A 15,485-nucleotide genomic window follows, 5' to 3' on the forward strand; every position below is an offset into this window, starting at 1 on the left:
ATGTCATCAATTTGGGCTTGCACCAACTCCATTGTGGCTTTTCAGTCTCATCGCAAATTCCATGCTCCTCGCCACGGGCACATGGGGTTCCTGCCTTGCAAGCGAAGCAAGAAGCACAGGGGGAGGGTGCGTTCATGGCCCAAAGATAACCCCAGCCATCCCGTCCACCTCACTGCCTTCCTGGGATATAAGGCAGGCATGACCCACACGCTGAGAGAGGTGCACCGCACAGGCCTCAGTATGTAAACATTGATGGATGCAAGACTTTAGAAAATCTGTTATCTATTTAGTATATAGCATGCATTATTTTAGAGATGTAAATAGAAATTGAAAGTTAAATAAAATCAAATGACACAGAAAGAATAAACTGAGCATTGCTCAGGCTGCTTTCAAGCTGTTAGTGTTAAAAACTGAAAGCCTGCTTTGATTTTGTGCTGAGGCTAAACTTAAAATGCATTCCTTCACGTCTCTTTTGTTTTGCATATTTTTACCTTTTTATCACCCTCTGTTTACCTGCTGCATGCTTTACTGACTTGAATCTGTCAGTTTTCCTAGCAGGATCTGCCTCCTTCTGTCTCCCACAGAGCAATCAAAGCGAGAAGAAGTTGAGGCGGTGACCATCATCGAGACTCCGCCTGTCATTGTGGTGGGTGTCGTAGGCTACATCAAAACGATCCGTGGTTTGCGCACCCTGAAAACCATCTTTGCTGAGCACCTGAGTGACGAGTGCAAGCGCAGATTTTATAAAAACTGGTATGCGCGTTTGATCATTTAAAGCTCTCCTGTGCATAGAAGTAATTGACCCGCACATACGGTCTTGTCACACTGTTGTTCCTTCAATATGTGCTGAGCTTTTCTGTGTTTCAGGTATAAGAGCAAGAAAAAGGCCTTCACTAAGTATGCTAAGAAGTGGCAGGACGAGACAGGCAAGAAGCAGCTTGACAAAGACTTCAATGCCATGAAGAAGTACTGTTCAGTCATCAGGGTTATTGTTCACTCACAGGTAGGTTCTAAAATCACCATCCTGTATCACATTAGCTCAGTTTTTAGTTTTCCATCTGATTTCATCGGCTAGTATAATCACTGACATTTATTTACTTGATCTCCTTCTGTTAAATCTCTCCCTTGGAGGGGGCAGAGGTGTCAGAGTTATCCAACTGCCCACATGCAACAGAGACAAAAGCCTCCAAATCCCAAAGCTCTTGGCTGTCGGTAGCTGGATGGCTCTGACTACAACGATCACCCTGTGGGGAGTACTGGAGGGCAGTTTCAAATAGCAGTTTATAAATAATTTTCACGGGGGACGAAGGCTACTCACAGAGTCTTTGCCTTTATGTTGGCAGCATGAAGGCAAAGATCAGCCAAGATTTCAGTTCTTAAAAGTCCTGCTAAGATCAGGCCTCCTCAGCTCATGAAGAAAAACATCAACATGCACATTTAAATATCAGAGTTGTTCCGAGTGACTGGTGTTACATCTGAGAGTTCAAACATGGCCACATGCTGAATAATAAATCTAATTATAGTAACTTGAAAGCAAGACTCTTTTCAGTATGCTTCTCAAGCTCTGCACTTAACAACATAGTTGTTTTAGACTTGGGAGCTGCTTCTGTTTGTAGCTTGCAGGCTTCCCTAATTAGTTTTCATCTGCCTCCAGATGCGACTGTTGCCCTTAAGGCAGAAAAAAGCTCACGTCATGGAGGTGCAGCTAAATGGGGGTACCATCTTGGACAAGGTGGACTGGGCGAAGGAGCACCTGGAGCAGGCTGTGCCCGTATCTGCCGTCTTCTACCAGGATGAAATCATTGATGTCATCGGTGTCACGAAAGGTCATGGCTTCAAAGGTAGGAAATGTGCTGTGGCAGCCCCAGGCGTTGAAAAGTTTAATCAGTAATAAACCGGAAGGTCCAACCATGACTTTTACGTCTTTGGGCTGATAGGCGTAACAAGCCGCTGGCACACAAAGAAACTCCCACGGAAGACTCACAAGGGTTTGAGGAAGGTGGCTTGTATTGGAGCCTGGCATCCTGCCCGTGTGGGCTTCACTGAAGCTCGCGCTGGTCAGAAAGGCTATCATCACCGCACTGAGATCAACAAAAAGGTTGATAGCTTTAACAACTTATTATATTATATTTGCACACACCTAGTCACATTTCTAAAAATGTTTGTTGGTTGCCTAAACATCTTTTTAAATAAGGAGTATTATGAATTATTATTATTAGTATGAGGGGTTTTCCATAATTGAAATCTTGATGTCCTCTTTTGTTTTCTCAGATCTACCGTATTGGTAGGGGTCTTCACATCCAGGATGGAAAAGTGATCCGGAACAATGCGTCTACTAACTATGACATCAGCCAGAAAACCATTACCCCCATGGTACTCCCACCTTTGTGTTACAGTATCATATTGTGCATGAAAGTTTTCTCGTATCCAAAGTCGATATTTATAAAGTATCAACAGTAATGTAAAACGAAGTGTTTGCATCAGGTGAGATATTTCAACCTTTATTACTACATTTATGTCATAGGGAAGCTTTCCTCGCTATGGTGAAGTGAATAATGACTTTGTCATGGTGAAAGGCTGCGTTATTGGGGCTAAAAAACGTGTCCTCACCCTTCGAAAGGTAGGGTGTGGAATTTAAAGTCTTCAGCTCTTACAGGTATCATTCGTGTAAGTGTACTATTTAACGTTTTTGGCTGCTCCTCCTCACAGTCTTTACTCACGCACACATCGCGCAAGTCCAAGGAAGGCATCGAGCTCAAGTTCATTGACACCACTTCCAAATTTGGCCACGGGCGCTTCCAGACTGCCCAGGAGAAGAGAGCATTTATGGTGAGTGTGAAAAAACAACCAAAAAGAAAAAAACAACAACAAAATCCCCAACTGAATACCAGGAAGCAAAGATTTTGAACGAGTGAGGCAAAATAACTGCACAATACGATGCAAATGTTCAAACTAGCCGCTGATGACATAATAAAATCTGTAATTATTCTGCTGTATTTTAACTCCCGACCTCTTGTTTACCTGCAGGGGCCTCTGAAGAAAGACACCCGAAAAACAATGCCAGGTCCTCTGCCAGAGGAGGCCTGAAAGTGTGGATTATAAACCCTACAAAATAATAAAATATGTAAATTATACTTGAATTTTGTGTTTTAACTGCATTTGTGTTTCTAATCAATAAGGAACACATGAGGAAAGTTTTCATCAAATTTTATTCTTTCCTGGATGGATGGACGGATGGATGATAGTTGGCTCAAACAGCATTCCCTTTAAAAATACATCAATAACCCTTTAATTTTGTGCAGTTAGCAGTTGTCAGCATTGTAAAAAACATTTCTCTTGTCAGTAATGAACTTCACAGTAGGGGGCACTGCTGCATCATTCTCACAGTCAGGAGGTCACTGCTGAGCTCAGCGAGGCTTCAGGAGACATTTGTCCTGCACTGGTAACAGAGAACCCACTCAAGCTGGGACCCAGCTGCAGCAGCCTCTGAATCCATTAGAGATTCAGGATAATAGCTGAACATCAGCAATTTTGCCTCAACATCTGAGGCGTCAGCTGTGCCTACTCTGACAGGTACTCCTGAGACTCCATGGACGATTGCTGGGATGAGGAATGGATTGAGGAATGGTGGGATGCGGGTGGGTTGTCCAGTCCAGATGTCATGAGGGGCAGATAAAGATCATCCATGTTGGGCATGACAAACACTTTCTGTTCAGAGACAAAGGACAACACATCCATATTTAATTACTAATGCAATCATTAAACGTTACCGTCACAGACACAGGAAATTTCTGCTCACGCTGATATCAATCTGTCAGAACATAAATGCATGAATTATTAATCGGAATCATCCCCGTGGGCAAACGGAAAAACTGATGGACTGACCTGGAACTCACACTGCAGTTTTTTCTCAATCCACTCAGTGACATGAGTGAAGGTGACCTCCCTCTCCCCCAGCATGGGACGCACGTGAAGGTCCAACCTGGGAGGCACCTGGAAACTGTACCTGAAAGAGAGCGGCTATCACCATGGTGTATAATGGATAAAGAAACAAAACCTGCAGTTTGCACTGAATTTCTTGATGGTAATTAAATTCAATGAAGTGGCAAGACAGCCAAGAGAATCAGCACCATATCCTGTCAGTAGGAGGAGGAGGGATGTTGATGGCCAGCGTCCCAGAAAGCTCCAGGACCTCAACGCTCAGCATCAGGGGCATGTTGGAGACCTCAGATATCTTCTTTCTTATGTACTCGTTCTCTGTGGCTTTCTGGAAGTATTTGGACTTTGCTATCTTGTCCACGAATCTCAAGATTTTCCTGCTTGTCCTGCCACCTGTGTGCCTGTAAAGGATAAAGACCAAGAACAGTCAATAGGGACTACCTCGTAGTGATGAAATGTCATCACCATGCCTTCATATTTCTAGGTGGAAAAATTCTAAATAAGTTTTTAAGTTACCCGTCGGCTGCCATTACAGGACTCTTGTCTCCCATGCATCCCTGTAGCTCAGATGGAGGGACCTCCTCTTCATCAGATGACCCCGCGCTGGATGACTCTTCATCGCTATCAGCCAGTATACACAGCTTCATCTTAGAGCTGAAAAAACATAACAGTTCTAGTCATCATATCAACCTGCTCAGGTTAAAAACACATTTCTTCGCAAACACTGAAATGCTAAAGTGGGTCTCACCCCACTTTCTGGGTCTCTGGTACACTGTGAGCATCATCTTCTCCCTCTTTACCCAGCTTACACAGGTTCATCTTGGTCTCCAGGGTCATCTGAAGGCAGCCGGTGTACACCAACTCTAGCTGTAGCCACAGACCTTGGGGATAAAGGTGTGGAGAAAAAAAGGAAGGGCTTAAAGCTTACAGCAGCTGAATTCTTAATTAGTTCAAAACCCTGAGTTTGGTTTGGTCTCTCTTCTTAATCCGTTTTGGCACGGTGTTGTGCAGAAGGGACATTAGACTGGCGGATGATAGCTTCGGCTAGTTATTGTTGGTCGATGATAGCTCGGGCTAAGAGGATTGCTAATCGCTTCAGCGGGAGACAATGGAAAGCTTTTAGGACGGCCATGACAAACCAAACTCAGTAATGAAACAAATGAGATCTTGGCCTGTACTCACAGCAGGAATGTGACTGAGAAAGAGATCTGGGTATACGCTGTTAAGTAACCACTGTGTCTGGCTACTCCTTGCATGCAGTTAAAATGAGTGCATTAGAAAGTACTTGACAAATGAAGCATATGAACACAACCATGGTGTACCTCTGGAGTCCAGCGTAGGTTTAGATGTGCTAAGGATGTGAGGTAGGCAGGTGCCCATGTCCAGATCAGCTAGTGTCAGCTCATTCATGAAGTACGGCAGCTATAATGAGACAAAGGGAGTCTTTTGTTAGTCCGATTGGTGCATTCACGTCAGTAACAGAAACCTCTTAAAATATAGTCAGGCAAAAGCACAGCAGAAGTATTACAAGGTTGGCTAATTACCCCCAAGAAATGAGCGAGCAGGGGAAACTATACTGTGTGAATATGTGTGTGTCTGTGTAAGAGAAAAAAAACATAAGGTCTGTGTCACAGAGGAGTGCATGCAATGAGCAATGGGATGCTGCAGGACCATCAGTGCTCCTCTAAGCACTCCCCATCCATTGCCCTGGGAGCCAGAGGGAGTGCATTATCAGCAGACTCATTCTGTCTCTCTCTCTCTCACACACACACACACAGGATCCCATTCAGCTATCTTAGTGAGGACCTTCATTGACAGGTTTCCCTAGCCCCTTACCCTAACCCTAACCATTAAAAATGAATGCCTAACCCTAACCCCCCCCCCCCCAAAAAAAATAAAAATAAAAAATGGGGTGAGATTTCCCCTATGGAGGTGCGGGAGGATCTGATCGCCTGTTGGTGTTTAGTTGAGCTTTATTTTTATTCTTACATGCCATCATGTGGGACGTTTACCAGGCCTTAACATACAATGGGAAGCAGAGGAGAAGCATATATGTCACACTAGAAGATCATAAGGAGAATAAGGGTCCAGTCGGCTGCTAGGACCGTGCACCTGAGCTCCAAATGGAGATAACTGAGACATAATTTCCTAATACCTAACCATAACCCAATTGTAACTCTGACACTAAAACCACATTTTGAGCCTCAAAAAGGCCTTCAAACTTGTGAGGACCGGTGAGTGTGTCCTCACAAGTGACTGTTGGTTCTCACAAGTATAGTAGAATGCAGATTTTGGTCCTCACAAAGATAGCTAGGCAGGAACACACACACACACACACAGAAAAGGAGAAATGCAGCGTTTGTGCACTTAATGTCATGTATTTTGACCTCTGACCTGATGTTCAGGCTGTCCTACAGTTTATTTAGTTTCCATCTCTTTAAGAAGCCACATCATTAGTCACAGTGACACTGCTGATGCTGTGGTATCTGACTAAGCTTGAAAAATAAATAACATTTTCAGCTCCCCTATGCCAACTGCTAACTTTTTGTGATCCATGAAAGGCAGCACAGAATGAGCAACACTCAACCTATGGTTAGTGTATCTGGTACCTTTGTTTGCTAGTATGATTGGGGTGCACTTGTCCCCTTATAGAGCAGTAAACCACAGGCGTGATGCATCACAGCAGTTCTGGTAGCATGCAGGGGCCAAACATGTGATTTTTATGTTTCTCTTTCCTTTAGTTTGCTAAAAAAAAAAAACCCAAAAAAACACCTAACCTACACACATTCTCATACACCATCACCTTGATCTTGCTGAGTTTCTTCTGGATTTTGTGCGCCACCTGATCGGCCCAGTATTTCTCCCAGAGAAAGTCCCAGAAGATTCTTCCCACCAGACAGTTAACCCAGGTGGGCTCACTCTCTGCAGAGCATTCCCCCGGCCCAGTACCTGCATCAGCCTCAGCTCCACCCTGACCTCCAGAACCATGCTCTTTGGCGTCAATCTGCAGGAAATATTTTTTTTTAAATGAGACATATATATTGCCACAAACATTTTTCAGGAGTAAAATGACCAAATAGGACTGTGAAAAAAAATACACATTCGCACTGTCTTCTAAAATAAACACCACTCTCACTTTCTGTGGCACCTCCTCTAAACATCTGAACAGACTGTCCCTCTGTGTGGGTTCCAATCCCAAACCACCTAAGTCAGCATTAGAAGCACAGACAAGTATGTTCCAGTCACAATGAGTTACTATTTATAGTTTTCCAGCCAGGTGATATCTGATATTGCTGAATACAAAAATTTGGTCCAGTCAGCAGGGCTGTATTTAGCTGAGCCAGCATTCTGGACAAGGCTCATGTGAGCACAGAGAACACTATAAAAGAAAAGCGGATATAAAGCAGCTCTGATCCGTGGGGGTTATTGTGACATGAGTTAAACAGGGCTAAGAAACACTGCTATATCTCCCCCCGATTGAAAAAAAACAACAATTTAAATGGAACCTGAAAAACAGTCACGGGAAGTTTAAAGTTTACATCACTTCAAGAGATGCTTGATAGTCAATCTAAAGCTTGTTCACTGACCTTCTTGTAAGTCGTGGGGCTTCCCTTGTCACTGTGGCAGGGGCTGGGGGTGGGATTGCAACTTTCTGAGCCCATTAGCTGAGTCATGTAGGAGCTGTAGTCCAATAGGGTTCTTGCTTTCATTGCTCCTGGGAAATCAGGCAGCTCCTCTGTGCTTTCTTTAATGGTCTCTCCACTGCTTAGTGTTTCTGTGTGACACATTTGAAAGTAAAGAGTTGATGAATCTAAAAATACTGCTGAAAGAATGATCGAATAAGGCAAATTTGGCATTGAGTAACTTGTAGTACATGTATTTTAAATGAAAGAGGTGACTTTTCTGGGCTAAATATAGTATCGCAACCAGCTGAATTTCTCCATATCAGTCAACCAAGTCGTCTTCTTACCTATGTTTCCTTCATCTCTTACACTGGTCTGGGCTAAGGCTCTAGAGGCTGACACAAAATGCTGGAACCACTCCTCCTTCTCTCTTCCAGTGCGGCCAAACAGGTAGAGGGTGACGGGAAACTGCTGGTGGGGATCTGTGTTTTTCTCTGCCCTTTCTTCTTCGGTTTCCTGCCCTTCAACCACGCTTTCCTCCCCTACCTCCCCCTCAGCCAGAGTGATGCAGATTGGGTACTTCCTGTTCCACACCCTCTTACGAGCCAAACCAGGAGGCACCAGAGACACCTGAAGTAAAAATGTTGAAAAGAAGGACAAACTATTCATTTCATTTCTGTTCCATCTGCATTTATACAACATGCTCAAAAGAGATACTGGCAGCGCTGAAAGCACTGCCAGTGAATGTGTGTTAACTTTACTTTGTTACCATACAGGGAGAGCTACTTTAGCTTGCCTCAGTGGGCAGGTGAGATAGCGGAGAGGTCCTGTTTATTTGTTTTAGTCATAACTGTTTCAGTGGGTGCAGAGAAATAAGAGCAAGGGGTTCAGGTGGTTCTAATTTCCCTCTGAAAGGCAGGCTTGCTTTCTCACAAATGAACTGACCTTACAGTTAGCCAGCTGGTAAGTGCGTGAACGCAGAAACACGGCTTTGTGGGGTGTCTCGTCGAAAGAAGCCCACCGGGCGATGTTGGCACGTGGGTATGCTAGTTGCAGCTGGCTGCCTTCCAGTGTAACATAGACAGAGTGTGTGATGCAGGGGTGGAAAGTCTCAGGGTCATAGCTGTGGGTCTCATTCATCCAGCCCTGAAAGTGAGTAATAAGAACATTTAATCCAAAAGGACAGGATTCAAGCAGAAACCTCTGCAGCCACAAACCACTTTATGTTTTCTTGGTAAAACTAAAGTACATCTATATTCGTATTTGTATTAAGGCTGCATTTAACCAAGGGTTAACATTTAAGCATTAAATATGGCTAGGGAAGCAAAGATTGTACTGTGGCAAATTAGATCCACAGCAAGTGGTGCAAACTGTGACAAACAGCTCAGCAGGAGGGGAAACACGAGCCAGGGCACAATACAACTCTCACTTAACACCGCAGATGAGTCTAGACTATTGTGTGCTGTTAGTAGGCCCTCTATCCTGATAAAATTTGTCTTTTTTAAAATCTTTTTAAGTATCACTGTCCTAGTCAGACTGACACAGAAGTACTTTGAGAAAGCTATTATCAGACTGCACCTCTCTTTCATGGATAATAATCGGTCCTCAGGGGCTACTCTTAAAACAGCAATTACCTCAAAACGATTCCATTAAGCACCATTCAAAGCACTATCTTTCTTTGATGCTATCTAATGCCTCAAATGCCCGCTGGTCTTTGATATTTTGATCTCTCATCCTGCAAAACAAACATTTGAGCATTTCCATGTAGCCAAATTAGCAAAAGGGAAAAGAGAAAAGGAGTGGCTGCAGAGGTTATTTTGCATACGGAGGCAGATCGGAGTGTGCGTAATCACAACAATGGCTCCTTAAACGGCAACATGTTTGTGATGGAAATGCTGTAATAATCTTTATCATATTAATGGCTGCAAATGAACACAAAGCAGAGCAAAAGCAGGTAGAAAGCTATTAAAACAGATTCATTGTGGCGATACAAACTTTGACCTGCACAATTTCATTTAGAGGGAAACAATGGTCCTCCTGGGTACCTGTCGTCTTGATCTGCCACAGTTTGACTGCATATGGATTTAGAGGTAACATTTAGATTAGTCTTCTTCTATGCTCATGTATAGAGTAATTTTTAAAACTAATTTATTACCTGTAGGTTGTGTAGATTTGCGAGCTCTCCATCCAGTGGATTGTCGTTCACGGCACTGAGTTTGCTATGTAAGACCCAGTTCCTTTTGGAGGCTGAGCGTTGTGGGGCAAACATGAACACCAGTACCAAGCCCAGCATAAAGCCACACGCAACCCCCACGGACAGACCTGTCACGTAGGGAGGAAGAGGCAGGACAAAGAAACCATAAGCTAGAAGGCCCACAGGAAAGAGCCAGTGAAGAGGCAAAGATGAACCCGGCACTGTCACTTGACACTGAGGGTAAGTTCTAGGATGTGTCTCTCTGGAGCTGTTCTGGCGCTCCACCACCTGAATCATATCCCCATAGGTGCAGATTTCCAAATGTTTGTCTCTGCTGTGGGTGTGTCGTTCTGGGGAGATGGAGGATTTTGTTAATGAATCCTTTTGGAGTCGTCTGACGGCAGTGTCACACACCCCTTTGTGCTCACCGTCAGTCCTCCTCCGACACCTGAGGCCTGCTTCGTCACTGCTTCCATCTCTTCCACCAGTGCTGTGGGAGGCTGGTGATTCTCCTGCACCAGAAGTCCTCCCCTGCTTGGGGCTTCCAGAGCTTTCATCCCCCATAATCTTACTCAGCATGCTCAGTGGGTCCTGCATGGCCTCCGAGAACTTCCGCCGCGTGTCCTCCAGCTCGGCGATAAGGGAACTGCCCCGTGGCTCCGTGGGAGACATGCTGCCCGTGGAGGGAGGTGAAACCCAGGCGTCGTTCTCATCCATTCCTCCTGTTTCAGGTCTGGCCTCCAGTATCTTTGGATATGTAAGCTGCTTAAAAGGATGCAAATGTAGCTTGGAGTCAGACTTGGAGAGGTTGACCTCTGGCTCTACACGGCGGGAGATCTCTGTGCTCAGAGACTTGACCAGACTGAGGAGGGGCTTGCTTCTTAAAGAGCTGCTTTCCCTTGGCTCCAGATCCGTGGAGGAAGATTTCACTAGGTTGGTGGTGACAGGCAGGCCTGCTGATGATTCTGATAGATCAGCTAACGAGCCTGGGGAAGAGGGGGAGTGAGGCAGGAAGAGAGGCTGGGAGCGTTGCCCTTGGCTAAGGTCCAGATTGATCCACAAATTGGGTTCAGGCCGGCTCTCCCTGCTTTCTGGTTTGTCTTTGGAAAAGGTCACAGAAGGACCCTCCTCATTGCGGTCCAGACTGAAGATCAGCTTGCTGTCCTCCATGATGGTTGTTAATGAGGAGCTAAGATGAGGATGTGGTCAAAAAGATGGAGTTGTAGCCCTCTGAGACACGAATGCATGGGAGACTGTAGCTGCATGGACAACTGGAAAATCCTCCTCAGGGTGGGTGCAGTCCATTGTGTTGGACCCTGAAAAAAATAGTGAAAATATAGTTTTAAATCCACTGCTCTGACCTGCCCTTTATTTCCTTTCTCTCTGTTCCACTCTTCCAAACCTTTAAAAGTTTCTTTCTCTTGTCACTTGCTTTTTCTCTCAGTCCTTTCTGCACCTTCTCCTTCATCTTTAACTACACCTCTGCGGGCATAAAGGGAACTCGGCTTCACTTTGCGCTGTCAGTTCACATAATGTCTGAGTCTAGTAATGTGGAGAGGGTGGATGAGCGGTTTGTTTCTGGAAAGGAGTTATCATCACAGAGTGTCAGCTAATCCCAAATTAGATGCAGTGTTCCACTCTATTTGAGACATCAGTAATGCTTTTAAGATGCTCTGAAAGATACCCAACACAATAACAGCCTTCTACAATAGAGCTATTTTTTTCCAGCCACTGCCCAGTTTGCCTTAAAAGCACAACAATAAAACACTCCTTTCATAAGCTAGAGCTTTAAATGCACAACAATCTTTAAAAACCCTTTAAATCAATCACGAGCATATATCATTGCCAGGCAGACCGTACAGTCTAATTCACTGAGAGTCAACGCATCAAGCGGCTGTAATCTTCCTGATTAAAGAAGCTTTTGTAACAGAGAACTAAATCACTCAGGGCACAATTTGCATTTGATGAATCAGTCAGTTTCAAATGCATTTATCTAGCTTACACACACAACACAGTGTGATCTGCAGTATCAGTCAAGCTTTATGAGCAATGTAATGTGACCCTGCTCATCTGCATCATGATAAACTAAGAAATGTGGCTATTAGTGAGCAAATAAAGTCATGCAAGCGAAATAAGAAGCAATATTTGAACAACGTGATTAGTAATTGGTCCTGTGTGTTAAAAATGATCTTGATGAAACCAATTTTCAGGGCCTGAAAAAGAAACCGGTTAACTTGCTTTGGGTGCCAACAAATCTCTCCGTGTCTCTGCAGGACGCTCATAAGGCGAGATATTAATTTTAGCACCAAGCTGCCGGGCTGTTTGTCAAATCTAATTAACCAAAAGTGCTGCTCTTTGAGTGCTTAAGCTGCCCTAGACAGTACTGCATTACCCTAATCAATTTCAACTTGCAAGTCAATTTGGATCAGTTCGTGCTGACAGGGGGAGGAAAACCTCTGCTGCTCAGTGGAATATAGAGTCAGCAGGGAGTTGGCAGCTTTCCAGGCAGGACTGTGGATGAAATTTTGCACAAGTAAGAGTGAAGAGGTGTAACCCTCAGAGGACTGGAGACAAAGGTACGGGCAAGCCTAGACCTCGTGTTCTTGGTTTGTCGTTTGGGAGTGGAAAGTGGAGCAGATATTCCTCTGGAAAAAAATATGAAGGATTAGAAGCTAAAATTAGAATCTACACACCAAGATTTTTCTGTCACAGGAAAGAAATAATGAGCAGAAAAAAAGAACTAAAAACACGGTTCAAAGGAAACAAGCTCATTTTGTAAGAGAAAGTAAAATGCAAAGAAAGTGAGACAGCAATAAATCCTTTGTTATAACAGTTTAGTAGCTTGTTAAGAAAATAATAGAGAAATGATAACTGAAAATGCAGTTCTTTGCATTAAAAAGCTGTCAACAGCTGGGCAGCTCCTAGCCTTTCAGTGTAAAGGCTTAACCATGACAAACTATCAGACCTGAAAACTTTCTATAAATGTGTTTTTTAAAAATGTCACAAGCTAAAAGATCTCATACTCATGCACAAGGACACTGATGGAAAAAGTCACACACTGAACTCTAAGAATGCACATGTCGTATTTCATAGGTCTGTAAGTTCAGACTCTATCTTCAGGTTAAGCTTCTGTTTCTTCTGTATTGCACACGTCATTTATACCTGCCCTACACTCAGAACACGTTTGGTCAATTCAACCATCGTCCTATATTCTCTGTAAATATTAACCACATCATTTAGTTTAAATTTAGGAGCATATTGCCTACTTGTGTGTATTTAGTATTTGCACTATTCTTCATGTTGAAGCAAAATGTTTTGTTTTATTTGCACTATGTGTATGCACTGGGGTCTCCGAGATTTGCAGTTCCATCTCTCTGCACACTTGCATACAGCTGAGATGACAAAGTTCACGTTTGACACTGAAAGCGATATCAAATTCTATGCATTTGATATATTCTTCCAGCATATTCTTCCAATCAGCAGACAGCAACATATGAGTCAGAATGGATTAATGCGGAGAGGGAATAATGATGGCACCAGCAGAGAGTCCCACTTTTATCCCTGACGTCAACACGGTTTTGAATTCTGCCAAAGTGTCATGTCTCCCCTGCTCTGTCCTCCTCTTGGCCTTTTTATCCTGGATTAAGTGGGGGGAATCGGATAAAGAGGAGACAAAATAATATTTCAAATGTTATTTTTTTCTGAGAAAGATTTAATTCATTAAAATAAAATAGATGAACTGTCACCTGGGATCATTTGAGGACTGGCCCTAGAGGCTGGCATCACACACCTTTATTTCCATGCCATCCCTGTGCTTCTTAATCTTGCCCTCAAACAACCATTTGACCACGGTGACACATTTGGCACTGGGTGGTGTTTGTTTGGGTATCACAGGGTAAGTATCAGTGGACTCGAACTGAAGCAGGTTATTAAGATAATACTTCAGGGGCTTAAAGAGTCTGTTTAGCACATCCTCCCTCAAAACTTTTTTGTTTTTTAGCTTTTAAACCGTTCCCCGCTGATAAGTAGAGCTATTTCAAAACACACCAAATTCACCAGTGCGTGATGAGGACGAGAAAATCAGTGTCTCAAGACAAAATCCTACAACTCTGATTTTTTGGTAGTAAAGGAATCTATTCTATTGCACTGACAGAGAGATTTTTTTCCTAAACAAAAGAAAAACAGCAATGCGTTAGTACTTACCTAAACGTGCCATGACTGACCATTTGCCCCTCTAATATATCGGTGGCAGAGGTTGGGTGAGGTCCAGAGTAATTTATTGCGCTTCCAGCGCAGGCTGCAGTGATCGGTCTGGATGTGCTGCAGAGTGCGTGCTCTGCACACGGGGATGCACGCCACCCAGCCAACCACCTACCGCAGGAACGCTCACCCAACTTCACTCACATCACCTTCGCTGGGAAAACCATCCAAACTCCCGAGAACAAATGACTGGTGTTTAAACGCGCAGTTCAGCTTTGAGAGACAAGCGCGCCAGCGGCGGTGCCACGACTTGACATCGCCACTTCCGCCCGCTTCGGGAGGCGTCAGGCCGAAACAGAATAATGTGATTATTGGTGTCCTGGCTGCAGAGTGGACCAAACTGTAATCCAGATTAGATCTGAGAGGCCAACAGTTGGCGGAGTGACTCCTCCTCTCTGCTCTGCCCCACAGCGTCAAAACAGAGCCTGAGCTCAACCCTCCTCTCCGCTCCACACCGCAGTCCCCGCTGTACGCAGACTTATGTAATTGCGCGACCTGGAAAATTCACGCCGGGATTAATGTTCAAAAGACTGTTTTATGGCAATCCAGCTAATATTGAAGCCCCGCTTTCATCTGTGCGTGCAAACAGGAAACTTTTCATGACTCCCTTCTAATTAATTTACTAATTACTTAATTGACTTAAATTATGGAGTCGATCACAACATTAACATTTTTTAAGGCTCCATATTAATGATTTGCATCATTGGGTTTGTGCTTGTGTGATTTAAAGGAATATACATTTAGAAAGAGAAGCTTTCCGTTTAGGATTAAACTCCTGCTCATTTTAACCGAGAGCAGCCGGGAGGCAATAACCTGATTTCCTGCGACTGCTTTTAGGCTGCCAGCTCTATTTGTGCTCGACGGTTGTATTATTATTATTATTATTATTATTATTATTATTATTATTATTATTATTATTTGTGCTTCAGATAACAGTTATTGCATAAACCTTGGGGTCCTGTGCTGAAACATGCAACCAAATAGGGGTGGGTGCTAGCTTAATATAGCTTTTCGGGTAATCCACTGATAATCATTAATTATAAGTAACTGGGGTCTTAAAGGCTTGGAGTATTGAGGCACGGACCGCCTATAAAGACAACAGTGTTGCGACATGGTGCATCAGTCCTAAATTTAGTGTCTGCTGCCACCTGTTGGGCAAACAGCAGAACTCATTATTTGCTCTGTATTTAACCTCCTAAGACCCAAACTTTTTCATGGCATGCATTTTTAATTTCTATTTGGGCTGATTGGGACTTGATGAATGTCAAAACAAAGAATTATGATTTTTTTTTTTACCTGATTTTTGTTTCTGAGAAAAATGAGATCCACATATGAGGACATTTGCTTTAAATTTTGATAGGACAGTGGCAGAACAATGTCCTCATGAGTGGATATCAGGCCCCTGTAGGGTAAAATTGAGTATTTTGCTCTGGATAACCCAAAATGTGATGTCCACATATGTGGACGCC

At 43.7% G+C, this 15,485-nt stretch overlaps 2 protein-coding genes across 2 annotated transcripts; one reads left to right on the forward strand and one right to left on the reverse strand.

Annotated features, from left to right (window-relative positions):
- On the forward strand, positions 1 to 3,087 carry LOC134626734 (large ribosomal subunit protein uL3-like). Its single transcript, XM_063472672.1, has 9 exons — positions 1 to 238; positions 585 to 753; positions 868 to 1,003; positions 1,655 to 1,841; positions 1,938 to 2,098; positions 2,272 to 2,373; positions 2,525 to 2,620; positions 2,710 to 2,829; positions 3,028 to 3,087. Exons 1-9 carry the CDS (start codon positions 1 to 3, stop codon positions 3,085 to 3,087), a joined length of 1,269 nt encoding a protein of 422 aa, XP_063328742.1.
- Positions 3,088 to 3,201: 114 nt separating this feature from the next.
- On the reverse strand, positions 3,202 to 14,416 carry LOC134626172 (testis-expressed protein 2-like). Its single transcript, XM_063471739.1, has 12 exons — positions 13,960 to 14,416; positions 9,718 to 11,072; positions 8,508 to 8,708; positions 7,910 to 8,192; positions 7,527 to 7,714; positions 6,743 to 6,943; positions 5,262 to 5,361; positions 4,688 to 4,820; positions 4,456 to 4,593; positions 4,131 to 4,340; positions 3,886 to 4,006; positions 3,202 to 3,708 (listed from the first exon to the last, which is right to left on the reverse strand). Exons 2-12 carry the CDS (start codon positions 10,924 to 10,926, stop codon positions 3,562 to 3,564), a joined length of 2,931 nt encoding a protein of 976 aa, XP_063327809.1. The 5' UTR covers positions 10,927 to 11,072; positions 13,960 to 14,416; the 3' UTR covers positions 3,202 to 3,561.
- Positions 14,417 to 15,485: the final 1,069 nt, after the last annotated feature.

Source organism: Pelmatolapia mariae, linkage group LG4 (assembly GCF_036321145.2).
Source record: "Pelmatolapia mariae isolate MD_Pm_ZW linkage group LG4, Pm_UMD_F_2, whole genome shotgun sequence".
Taxonomy (NCBI): Eukaryota; Metazoa; Chordata; class Actinopteri; order Cichliformes; family Cichlidae; genus Pelmatolapia; species Pelmatolapia mariae.